Raw genomic sequence first — 13,572 nt, forward strand, 5'->3', positions numbered from 1 at the left:
TACCGTGCACCCCTAAACTGGAACAATCTACCGGAGACTCTCACAGCCACCACCAGTCTGAGTTATTTCAAAACTAAGGCTATCTCACATTTTAATCTGATCTGTAACTGTTACATATGCCTATAACATATATTATCTCTAACTGTGCATGCAATGTCTTGTATATAATGTATACCCTGTTCACTTATGTAACTGTGTATTTGTAACCATGTATTATTTGTCATCTTAACTGTATGCCCAGGACATACTTGAAAACGAGAGGTAACTCTCAGTGTATTACTTCCTGGTAAAACATGTTATAAATAAATAATTGATAATATTATTAAGTAGTGGAACTTAAGTAGACTCTCCAACATTTTGTGGGTAGATAATAGATACAGTACCACTGTTCCTGTACTCTTGCTAGACAGAGGTACTTCCAAGCAATCCCCATGGAAGTCCCATAGCCTACACAGTATGCATTTCACCACACACTAAAACTGTGTGTGTAACAGGTACAGCTGGTCTGCTACAGAAGCCAAAAACATGTAGCTACTTATTATTTATACCTTAATAGGTACAGTTGGAGGGTATGCTTGAAGGGGTCAAAGTACTGTGCAAGGTGAGGAATTTGTGCATAATAAGACAATAACAAAAGAAAATCAGATGAATGATCCCCAACTCTTGTTTTAAAATGGAGAATTACAGTGTTATACACTGTTTACACCCCCCCCCCCCCCCCAACCCAACTAAAAACACCCATTAGCTCCCACAGTGTGCTGTAAACCAGGCACCCTGCCTGATTCTATCCACACTGGTTAGCTTGCCTGGGTGAGCAGCAGCATAGGATGACTGCATGCGTGGCAGGCAATCTCCCCACCCAACCCTCTGCAGGCGGGGCCAGGCTGGGTGTGTTTAGAAGAAGGGATGCCTCGTACTTTTTTTTGGTGTGTGTGTGTGTGCAGTCCCAAATTTACTTCCTTTCAGCGACTGTGTCCAACCCCACTCCCCTTGTGTGCAGCGCCCACGCCATTGAATCGGGTCACAAGGAAGGAGATCACCAGAGAAAGATACATTGTGTCATTGCCCATCAACTATTCTTCTATAACTTGCACAGGACAAGTACTGACTGATCTGCACTATGTCTAACGCAAAGCAAAGAAACAAAAGCCATTTGGCAGACAGGAGCTCTCCTCCGGCTGCTTCAGATGACGTGGCAAAGAAGAACTCCAAACCCAACAAGGGGGCAGCCCCCGCAGCATCCCCCCATACTGCTAATGGGTTGTGGAAAGTTGCTAACTTTGTCTTTTATGCAGGTCTGGTGGCAGTGGCTGGCTATTCAGGCTGGTGTGTTCATCATGTGCTAGAAGAGGTGTCCCAAATCACCAGCAGAAATGAACACTTGTCACAGCAGAAAGGGGAACTGGCAGAAAGTGTGGACAGCCTCCTGAAACAGGTACATGCATTGCACATCTCTGGCTTGTTAGCACTAACGTGCAATCTAAATATTTCTCACTCTTCTAGACTCTGTCTCTGTATTGTGGCCACATGCTTAGATAGATTTTCAGTCATTGAAATGACATTTGCTGAATTCTAACCTCTTTGCAGTCATGGCTTAGGGAAGTGGTTTGCAACCATTTTTGGTTAAGGAGCCCTAGAATTATATTGTGAAATTCTGCAGAACCCCGATCCTCTCTAATAGCGCGTCTGAGATCTGATGCATTGTAATGATCCCCAACCTTTTCTAACAGCGCGTCCGAGATCAGATGCATTGTAAATTATTCTGTATTTGGCCCAATTTACAAATGACCTGAAAATTGCAAGGAACTTTTTAGGGATGCTCGAGGAACCCAAGCGTTCCTAGGCACCCCTGTTGAAAAACACTGGTTTAGGGAGTCATACATATAATAAAACATTACATTGCAATGCATCATTCCCAGTGTGTAAGGCTTAATTGCAGTCTTTGAGCCTATTGGCAAATATGTTTCAAGTTTCTATTAAGGAAATTTTGGAGAAAAATAAAAGGTGAGAACTTTTATGAGGGAGAAAGTAGACAATGATGCTCCCCCTAATTTATGTCAGGGAGTTGTACAGTGCACCTTTGAAGTTCCTTAGGCTGCCCTTATAGTCCCTGGCGATGGCGACTCGACGTCGCTTCAAAACCAAAACATTGACTCCGTCGCAAGCGCTTATAGTAAGGGCGACGGAGCGACCAAAAATGTTGAAGCCGGGTAAATTTGATTTTTTAGAGACAGTCGCCACTTGTGACTGTCTCTAAACCAATCAGAGAGCGCTGCCCACCCCCTTGGTGACATCACCGGCCTTGTCGCCAGCGACGTCGCTTAAAATTAATATAACTTTCGCAAGTGGCGATGGGTGACGTAATCGGTCGTGTTGCCATCGCCGGCACTAAAAGCGCAGCCTTATGATAAATATCTCCAGATCAATAAGACGCGCACCACATAAAACTGCCATTTAATACAGAATTCTTAAACCTGTTTACCTAGCATCCACACTGTTAAGAACAGACAGATATTCACCTAACACAGGACATTTACCCCAATGTTTTTAATTATTGCTAAAATATATTTGTATCACTTAGGGCAGCAATTCTGCCCCCTTGCATTTCTTATTTGGGATTTTCAAGCCTGAAAAAGCTCGTACGGGGATCTTTTTGGCGAGCTGGTTGTCCACCGGGCAAACTGGAAGACTCCAAAAGTTCACGGGTTCAGGGCCTCGTCCAATAGAAAGCGTATTTCTACTGTTGTCCAGGCGGCCATGTTTGTAGTTTTTTGTGTGTGTCAAAACCGGCACAAAAAAAAAACTACAAACATCTCGGCCCCCCAAGATGAATGTCCAAATCCAGGTTCCTCCGGCATAGCAGGGGTTAAAAGGGAAGCAAACGTTTGTGTGAGTTATGCTGAATCACCTCTCGGTGATAGGCCGGCACTTTCAGGAAATACCTTTTTTTAAAAAATTAAATCCGACTAGAAGTATTACCTTTTACAGCTGTCTATATTGCTGTCTTCACTCCTGTATAGCCAGAGAAACCTGGAACACATTAAAGGGATGAAGACCCATCTTTAGTACGTGGTGCAACGAGTAACATACTTTATGTATGGAGCGTTTATTGAATGGGCCATAGGTAGGGTGACCAGATGTCGAGGATTTTTGGGCTCTGTCCCGATTGTTTTGGGGTGCTGTCCCAGGTTTTCTAGCTCGTTGGCTGACTGTGCCGACCGCGCGTGTGTGATAGCTCGGTGTCTGATGCGCATGCGTATAAGCGACCGGCAAGTGGCTATCGCTCATGCACAGTCGGCAAGTGCTCTTCGCGCATACGCAGTCGGCGAGCGCAAGCGTGACATTGGTCCTGGTTTTTGTCGGGGCAAATCTGGTCACCCTAGCCATAGGGTGCCTTGTGGTCTAACACTACTTAGCAAATATGTCCCTAAGTGTGACTGAGCGTAACTAACTGCGTAGATCAGTCGTTTTCAAACTGTAAAGAAACATTTTTGTTCAAAATATTTCTCCTCTTTGTAACCCCAGCGTCAGGGCAGCAGGCAGCTTTCCTGGGACCCAGGACTAAAGGTTCCACTGAGGCCCCCCACCCACGTGTCGGCGGCCTTCGGAGGACCCCTCCCCCTGTTTCTCTTACACTCCCCCCTTCTTACTCTCATTCCCCATCACCCTTTCCTTTCCCCGCTCCCTCTCTTACACCCCCTCCTCTCCCACCCACATATATTTCTCTCCGCGCCCCACACTCCATAACCTCCCTCCCCAATATATATATACACACACACAAACTAAACCCGCTCCCCAAATACACAATCACACACACACAATCACACACACACACACACACACACACACACACACACACACACACACACACACACACACACACACACACACACACACACACACACACACACACACACACACACACACACAATAAGCCCCCCATCTCAAATACACACACACACACAATAAGCCCCCCATCTCAAATACACACACACAATAAGTCCCCTCCCGAAATACACACACACACATAAATACAAACACATTAAGCGCCCCACCCCAACACACACAAGCCCCCCTCCCCAAATACACACACACATACAATAAGTCCCCTTCCCCAAATACACACACAAAATATGTCCCCCATCCCAAATACACACACACACACACACACGCACGCACAATAACCCCCTCCTCCCCAAACACACACAAATACAAACACAATAAGTTTCCCCCTCCACACACACAGACTAAGCACTCCCACCCCAAACAAACACACACAACTTGTTGGGTAAGGGGCGTGGGAGAGTGGTATCGGGGGGGCCTGGGGCCCTTGGATGGGCCTGCTGGAGCAGCATGGCCGGTGCACAGCAGAGCCCTGCAGGCACCCCAAAGGGGCTGGGAAAGGGAGAGATAGAGGCGGGGCTGAGGGGAGGGCCCTTCAGTCCTGCAGGAGGAAAGGGGAGGGACAGATGGAGACGGCAGCCAGGAAGGGGAGGGCCCTTCTGTCCTGCAGGAGGAAAGGGGAGGGACAGATGGGGACGGCAGCCAGGAAGGGGAGGGCCCTTCAGTCCTGCAGAGAGAGAAATGTAGAGTTGCCGTCAGGGAGGCCGGGCCCCTTGGCTGGCTGGGTCCGGGACAGCAGTCCCGGCTGTCCCCCCCTGTCGGCGGCCCTGCCCAGAATACCAATTCTTTACATCTAAAATTGTTATCTCTGTATGTTTTTAATAAATCTTTCATATATTTAATAAAATATTAAACAAAGTGTCTACTTAACCGAGGGCCGACACCATAACCTCCTCTCTCTTATTTAGCCGGCAAGATTTTTTCTCAGATTATTAGGACGCAGACAGTGCTGGTTAGGGTAGGGGGTAGGCTCACATATTAGGGTTAGGGTAGGGGGTAGGCTCACATATTAGGGTTAGGGTAGGGGGTAGGCTCACATATTAGGGTTAGGGTAGGGGTTAGGCTCACATATTAGGGTTAGGGTAGGGGTTAGACTCACATATTAGGGTTAGGGTAGGGGTTAGGCTCACATATTAGGGTTAGGGTAGGGGGCAGGCTCACATATTAGGGTTAGGGTAGGGGTTAGGCTCACATATTAGGGTTAGGGTAGGGGGTAGGCTCACATATTAGGGTTAGGGTAGGGGCAGGCTCACATATTAGTGTTAGGGTAGGGGGCAGGCTCACATATTAGGGTTAGGGTAGGGGCAGGCTCACATATTAGGGTTAGGGTAGGGGCAGGCTCACATATTAGGGTTAGGGTAGGGGGTAGGCTCACATATTAGGGTTATGGTAGGGGTTAGGCTCACATATTAGGGTTAGGTTAGAGGTTAGGCTCACATATTAGGGTAGGGGCAGGCTCACATATTAGGGTTAGGGTAGGGGTTAGGCTCACATATTAGGGTTAGGGTAGGGATTAGGCTCACATATTAGGGTTAGGGTAGGGGGCAGGCTCACATATTAGGGTTAGGGTAGGGGTTAGGCTCACATATTAGGGTTAGGGTAGGGGTTAGGCTCACATATTAGGGTTAGGGTAGGGGCAGGCTCACATATTAGGGATAGGGTAGGGGGTAGGCTCACATATTAGGGTTAGGGTAGGGGTTAGGCTCACATATTAGGGTTAGGGTAGGCTCACATATTAGGGTTAGGGTAGGGGTTAGACTCACATATTAGGGTTAGGGTAGGGGTTAGGCTCACATATTAGGGTTAGGGTAGGGGGCTGGCTCACATATTAGGGTTAGGGTAGGGGGTAGGCTCACATATTAGGGTTAGGGTCGGGGTTAGGCTCACATATTAGGGTTAGGATAGGGGCAGGCTCACATATTAGGGATAGGGTAGGGGGTAGGCTCACATATTAGGGTTAGGGTAGGGGTTAGGCTCACATATTAGGGTTAGGGTAGGGGTTAGGCTCACATATTAGGGATAGGGTAGGGGTTAGGCTCACATATTAGGGTTAGGGTAGGGGTTAGGCTCACAGATTAGGGTTAGGGTAGGGGTTAGGCTCACATGTTAGGGTTAGGGTAGGGGCAGGCTCACATATTAGGGTTAGGGTAGGGGTTAGGCTCACATGTTAGGGTTAGGGTAGGGGGCTGGCTCACATATTAGGGTTAGAGTAGGGGATAGGCTCACATATTAGGGTTAGGGTCAGGGTTAGGCTCACATATTAGGGTTAGGGTAGGGGTTAGGCTCACATATTAGGGTTAGGGTAGGGGTTAGGATCACATATTAGGGTTAGGGTAGGGGGCAGGCTCACATATTAGGGTTAGGGTAGGGGGCAGGCTCACATATTAGGGTTAGGGTAGGGGTTAGGCTCACATACTAGGGTTAGGGTAGGGGTCAGGCTGGCATATTAGGGTTAGGGTAGGGGTTAGGCTCACATATTAGGGTTAGGGTAGGGGGTAGGCTCACATATTAGGGTTAGGGTAGGGGGCAGGCTCACATATTAGGGTTAGGGTAGGGGTTAGGCTCACATATTAGTGTTAGGGTAGGGGCAGGCTCACATATTAGGGTTAGGGTAGGGGGTAGGCTCACATATTAGGGTTAGGGTAGGGGCAGGCTCACATATTAGGGTTAGGCTCACATATTAGGGTTAGGGTAGGGGGCAGGCTCACATATTAGGGTTAGGGTAGGGGTTAGGCTCACATATTAGGGTTAGGGTAGGGGGCAGGCTCACATATTAGGGTTAGGGTAGGGGCAGGCTCACATATTAGGGTTAGGGTAGGGGGCAGGCTCACATATTAGGGTTAGGGTAGGGGTTAGGCTCACATATTACGGTTAGGGTAGGGGTTAGGCTCACATGTTAGGGTTAGGGTAGGGGTTAGGCTCACATATTAGGGTTAGGGTAGGGGTTAGGCTCACATATTAGGGTTAGGGTAGGGGTTAGGCTCACATATTAGGGTTAGGGTAGGGGGCAGGCTCACATGTTAGGGTTAGGTTAGGGGTTAGGCTCACATAAAGTTATGGTTAAACCGTGCACTGTGGCCTCCTGTGCACACAGAATAAGGGTTCAAAACCACTTGTTTAGGTTCAAACATAAAGCTGTACATCCCTACTGCAAAGTTATAATAAATATGAATTATTAGAATTTTGCAGGCACAAGGCGTCCCTGATCTGCAGAGCTTACAATCTATGTTTAGTGAGGAGATAAAATGACATGCTCAAAATAACAAGGAGAGCTGCTATAGACCCACTTGAAAGGTAGTCACATTACTTCTGAGCTACGTGTAGGGTTGCCAGGTGGCTTCTCCAAAAATACTGGACACAATGGTGAAAGGTGCGACGCGCTCGAGACACGCACGCTCGACACACACACGTGCGCTCAAGACACAAACACACAAGCACTGGAGACACGTGAACACGCACACACATCTCTCTCCGCTCCATGCTGTATTCTCCTCTCCTTGGCCACACTTCCAGGCTCCTGACACCTCCTCCTGATTGGCTGCATTACCCAGCAGCAGCCAATGAGGATGGAGGATGCTGCCCAGCCCCCTAGCAACAGCCCCGCTCTCTCCCTGCTCGGGAAAATCCCGCGGCCTCTAGCCAGCCTGGTCACTAAGTCCAGAGAGGTCATACCAGACACATACATGTTCAGTATTACCTCTCATTTTTTACTGGATAGTGTGTCCAAATACAGGATAGTCCAGTTCAATACTGGACACCTGGTAACCCTAGCTACATGGTGATTCTGTGGGTTATCAGCAACCAGGAATAAACCAAAAGCACAAAAACAACATGGCAGACCTGGTCAGTCCCTAACAAACCCCAGGGCCTAAATGTGCTGAGCTGTGTTAAATCAGGACAAATACAGTGACGCTATCTAAATAAGGAACAGATGTTATTTTCCGAGTTAACGTCACCATGTGGTGAGATACCTGTGAACGTACCTGGGAAATAAGTTCATTTAATTAAATATGTTCATTGCATTTTCATTAGCGTATTTCACAGGTGTATTCCCAGTTATCTCACCACGTGGATTATAGGCTAATCCAGGGGTGCTCAACTCCAGTCCTCAAGACCCCCCAATAGGTCAGGTGTTCAGGATGTCCCTGCTTCAGCGCTCAGTCTTCGACTGAGCCACTGTTTGAGCCACCTGTGCTGAAGCAGGGAGCCATGGATTGAGCCATCTGTGCTGAAGCAGGGATATTCAAAAAAGACCTGACCTGTTGGGGGGGGGGTGGGTTCTTGAGGATTGGAGTTGAGAGCTCCTGTGTTAACCCATTTGGAGGTATGTCAGTGGGCTCTTTCCTGACATTCCCCCTCTCACTCCCCATTTTAGGGCCTGAATGGGAGTAACACCAGTTTAATATGACTTAAATAATATGTTATTTCCCAGCGTTAACTCCAACAGAGCTCAGTGGACCCACGATTAATATCTTTTGGGCTATGAGCTCATTTTTATATCATTTGGATTCATGTCCGGTATAAATGATGCCATACTTTTTATGGGAGCAAAATATGGTCAATGTCACGTTATTTGCTTTATTGAATACTGCGCTATGATTTAACTTGGGATAATGACACACTGAATAGGCTAACGAAGCCAGGCCCAAGTTAGCAGTGTGATAATAATTCCAGACAGTTCTTCTGATCTTAAACCAAAGTTGCTCATCGTATGGGAGTACCGAAGCAGGCCTAGAACGGTATCACATTTTCACTGGGTTTGGTTATCTTGTATGTGCTTCACCCAGAAGGCAGCCATCTTTGATTTGTTATGTCATTCATGACACAAAAGAATCCGAAAGGCTGAAGTGCACTGGCTGTATTACTAATGCTTCTAACCTCTTCCCCCGCATGCATCAATCTTGTTTAATGCTTATCTGGGAGAAGCTGAAGTCATCAGGATAAATCGTTATTTTAAAGCACTTCAGCGTCCCTGAAAGTTCCAGGGTTATTATGACATCACATATGAAAACTGATTACATCCAAAATCAAGTGTTAGCAAAATCACATTAACTTCTTTAACCCAGGCTATGCTGAAAAGCTGTGTAATGCGGCTGGTATAAGCGTATAGAATCCGTGTTACAATGGATGGTAAGTAGTGGCTGCAGTGGAAGCACTGTTTGCCAAGTGATAATGGTGAAAGAAAGGGTTGCAGGCCTGTCTGAGACATGCAAGTACCCCACAAGTGGTATTTTTATTCACTTGAATCAAGTTAAGAAATTGCAAATGCTTTTATCTTTCCATTACATTTTGCATAGCTGATAGTGTGTAGTTTTCACACATTGAGACAGTGTATTATTAACTAAAGTGGCATTGGAATGCGATAATGGCTTCTCATTGCACTTTAGTGACTATTGCACCTATTGTAAACCCTTTATTGCCAGACAAGCCTCTTCTAATGCTTATATTTGGCATGGAATGGTTTAAGCTATGTTTTCTCAAAGCAGAAAGAGACATGTTTTGCTTATTGTTGTTGTTTGATTTATTTAGACCTCTAAACCATGTCGTCTTAGTTTCCTATTTCTGTTTTTCTTTCGTAAGCTAAAGACCCTTCATTTTCTGCTAAGTCTTTCTAGTTAATGTGTAGGGATGTTTTCCTATACTGCTGTAAACAACATTGTATAAATCATATATGCCTTGTCCCGCTCCACTACTCTTCCCTTCAAACAAACTCGCTCACTCCTAGACATTCACTCGTTAACTGCTCTGAGTTCATTTATTGATGCACTTACTCTCTGTCCCATGTTCGTTAATGAATGGATGATGCTTGTGAGTAGGGTTCCCAGGTGGCTTCTCCAAAAATACTGGACTCAATGGTGAAAGGTGCGTCAGGTCACTATGTCCAGGGAGGAACATACCGGGCACATACATGTCCAGTATTACAGTACCTCTCATGTTTTACTGGACAGAGTATCCAAATACAGGACAGTCCAGTTCAATACCGGACACCTGGCAACCCTACTTGTGAGGTGCTGCCATAATTATAGTACTGTAGCTTCAAAAATGGCAAATCCTGCTGTAAGCACCACTTGCGGTGGATAGGTAGGTTCTGTCTTAACTGTCCTGTTGCCATGTTTAAACCCTGAAGGAGCGACTCAGTGAGTAAAGTCACTGACTGATAACGACACTTGAGTTTGACCTGAGTTTCTAATCCCGGTGTCAGCTCCTTGTGACCTTGGATAAATCACTTTATCTCCCTGTGCCTCAGGCACCAAACACCATAGGTTGTAAGCTCATCTGCGCAGGGGCTGTGTCTGTAAAAATTCCTATGTGCTGCGCACTATACTGTAATGTGAAGTGCTTTGAATCCCACTGGGAGAAAAGTGCTATATGAAATAAATTATTTATTATTATTTTAATATCCTCCGATGGTTCTCCAATGTGTGACACAGAGTAACTGAATTTAGGTTTTGCAGCGAGTGTTGACACATTGGTTCTACATTACGTTTTGAAGGTGGAGGTAATTTTATGGCATTTACTAATGCCTAACTTATGAGGCTTTATTTGACTTTGGGATTCAGGGTTTTTGAGAGTGTATTTACATTACTAGTGGGCTGGAGTTTTTACACTGATACTAGTGTATAAGCTAAATATATTAATACTAAATGTACTTTCCATGCATTTTTCTTCTAGGTGAATTTGCACCAGATATCAGTCGGCCGCTTGGAATTCATCTTCAAAGATATTCAGGAGAAACAGCAAATAAACGAGGCGGCCATTAAAATGGGTGAAAAAGAAGTGGATCGCATTGGCCTCGTACTTAAAAAACTGCAGAATGAAATCCTGAAAGATCTGTCTGACGGCATTCAGGATGTGAAAGATGCACGGGAACGAGATTTGCCGTTCTTTGAAAAAAACGTGGAAGAAAAACTGACCGAGTTGACCACGTCCATTAATGAGAACATTGCCATATTTACCGACGTGCAAACGTCAAGCCAGAATGAAATGAAGAACGTCAAGGCGAAGTTGGCTTCATTAGCAGAAACGCATTCGGTTAAGGACGAACTAAAGGCATTACAAGATATTTATTCTGAACTGCAAACATCTTCTAGAGCAAAAGACGTGTCTATGGAACAATTACAAAGCACTGTGCAAAATGTGGAGTCTGTAGTTACCGTCACCAATGAGGAATTTGCGGTGCTCAGAAACGAACACGATTACTTTAAAGAAGCTGTGGAGGCCCAGCTGACGGCTATAGATGAATTAAAAGAAAACGGGTTGAAAAGTGAAGAGTTCAGCACACACGTGGCTCGGGAGATCGAGAGACTGGACAGGAAATCCCAGTCTATCACTTCTACCATTGCCGATAAGGAAAAAATGTTTATTTCCAATAACGACGATATACTTAAGCAGATAGAAAGTAACAAAAACGGCATTGAATCAAGATTAAAAGCTATAGTGCAAATTGTGGAAACCTTGAATTCTGGCACTGCTCAGCAGCCAGAGGTTGAATCGTTCATATCCAGCTTTGAAGAATATACCAGGAGGTTAAATGCGGTAGAGGAAGCATTGGCCGGGATGAAATTCTTATCTACTGATGACACGGGATCGCCTGCAGCAATGGAGACTTTGTCAACTTTGAAGGAGTCCCAGCAGACATTATCCATAGATGTTGATGAATTGAAGTCCATTGTAGCTGACCTGACCAATACTGCTCCAGAGTTTCAGAAACTACAAGTGGAAGTGACAAGTTTACTTGAAACTCAGAAGCATCAAATAGAAGAACTGCAGTACAATCAGGGCCAGAAGAGCAAAGCTGAAACGAGTGTGAACGATATTGAACTAATTGAAAAAATATCCCATGTGGATGGATTACAGTCTTCAGTTAATAAAGTCGAGACAGATTTGAAAACGTTGAGGACTGCAGTGGACAGCCTAGTAGCCTATTCAGCCAAGATAGAAGCTAATGGAAAAGATTTGGAATCGGTGAAGGATTCCATTGATGAACTAAAGCAAAATAATGATAAATTGTTAGTTAAAATGGAAGAAATTCAAGAGACACTATAACTGAAATAATTTTGTAGGGAAGATGTAGTATTTTCAAACTTTGGATTAGATTTTTCATCAAAGTCTGTTTTTCTTTTTCTTTTCTGTATTTTTTCTTTGTGTTTTTTTTAAATGACCCTTTTTAAATAAAAAAAATAAAAACAGATAACAGACACTTGATTTGTCAGAAAACAAACATTCAAAACAGGTTCAATTGACACCGTAACCCAATAAGGGATGCATATTTTTGTGATAAGAAATTGTGTTCATGAGGCCTGCAAGCATTTTTTAAAAATAAGTAAACACCATGCATCATGTACATATATTCCTTAGAAAAGTAAATATGCAAATACAACTGTATGCTCATTTGCATGTCTTAGGCAGGTCTGCAACCCCGCCTTTCCCCATTATCACCCAGCATACAGCACTTCCACTGCAGCAAGGGATTCTGGGTAATGACATGCAAGTGAACACACAGTGTCACTTTTTACCTCAGAAAAGTAAAATACACATTTTGATATGTTTATGGCACTTGCTTTTATTCTTGTAGGATTTTAAATACCTAGTGACACTTGAGTGCCTTTACATTCCTGATACTTTTTATTGTGGTATTTAATATAATATTTTGTCCAGACACAAGATTTATAGCAGTTTAGAAATAATTCCAATTTTGGGCAATAAAGGAGCAATCCAAGCGGGCGATTTTTAACAGGATTGAAGCAGGGGGTCTCCAGAGCTGTACCCCGTTCATTTAAGCTCTGGGGATCCTCCTGAAGTGGGTGCTGGTATTTCCTGCAAGTTTAAAGCTCCTGCGTCCCATGGGCCAATAGGAAACTTCACCGGATGAGGTCACGGCTTCCTATTGGCCCGCAGAGCGTGGGAGCTTTGAAACTCCCCTATTATGTGATCCCTGCTAGCCGAGCAGAGCAGCTACCGGCACCCCCTTCAGAGGCATCTCTAGAAACATGGGTCCCCCGGTGCTGAAATTAACAGGGTGAAATCCCAAAATAAATTAAAAAAAAGTTGCAATAAAAATCTCCTGCTTGGAGTGCCCCTTTAAATAATCATTTTTTATAGTTTCCATTCTTTTACAATAGGTATATACTGTACTAGAAATTAAATGGAACAAAGAAGAGTAAATGTTTAAGTAGGATCAATACTGTATATATCAGAAAAAAAATACACTATTCTGCATTTTACTTTAGGAATTGAGTAGAATGAGTAATTTTGGGACAACTAAGTGTAGGACAGATGGTGACATTTAATCAGGACCCTTTATGAAGCCAGGCAAAGCAACACATTGTAATGGAAGGGACAATTTGCCTTTATTGTAAACTACATGTTTTTGCATATTGTAACTAAACAGTTGAGATGACCACATCTGAAGGAGAGGTAGAATAGCACACATACAACAGACAGAGAAGCTTTCTCTGTAGCCACGGACAGATCATCCAGGACAGTGGCTTCCAACATGCGTTCTCTGAGATGGAAGTTCCAGGAGATGTTTATCATTCTTTTCTGCTTTTCCATTTTTAGAACTCATTGTTTATATTACAGGTTTTATTTACATTTAAAAGACATATATTACAGAATTACCTTTAGGCACACAGACGAGATGGGGTTCTTCGGAGCCCAAATAATAAA

The 13,572-nt window shown here is 44.5% G+C and overlaps 1 protein-coding gene across 1 annotated transcript; it reads left to right on the forward strand.

The window, feature by feature from the left end:
* The first annotated feature begins 900 nt into the window (after positions 1–900).
* CKAP4 (cytoskeleton associated protein 4) lies at positions 901–12,089 on the forward strand. Its single transcript, XM_075602228.1, has 2 exons — positions 901–1,435; positions 10,576–12,089. Exons 1-2 carry the CDS (start codon positions 1,121–1,123, stop codon positions 11,947–11,949), a joined length of 1,689 nt encoding a protein of 562 aa, XP_075458343.1. The 5' UTR covers positions 901–1,120; the 3' UTR covers positions 11,950–12,089.
* Positions 12,090–13,572: the final 1,483 nt, after the last annotated feature.

Source organism: Ascaphus truei, chromosome 5 (assembly GCF_040206685.1).
Source record: "Ascaphus truei isolate aAscTru1 chromosome 5, aAscTru1.hap1, whole genome shotgun sequence".
In the NCBI taxonomy this organism is placed as follows: Eukaryota; Metazoa; Chordata; class Amphibia; order Anura; family Ascaphidae; genus Ascaphus; species Ascaphus truei.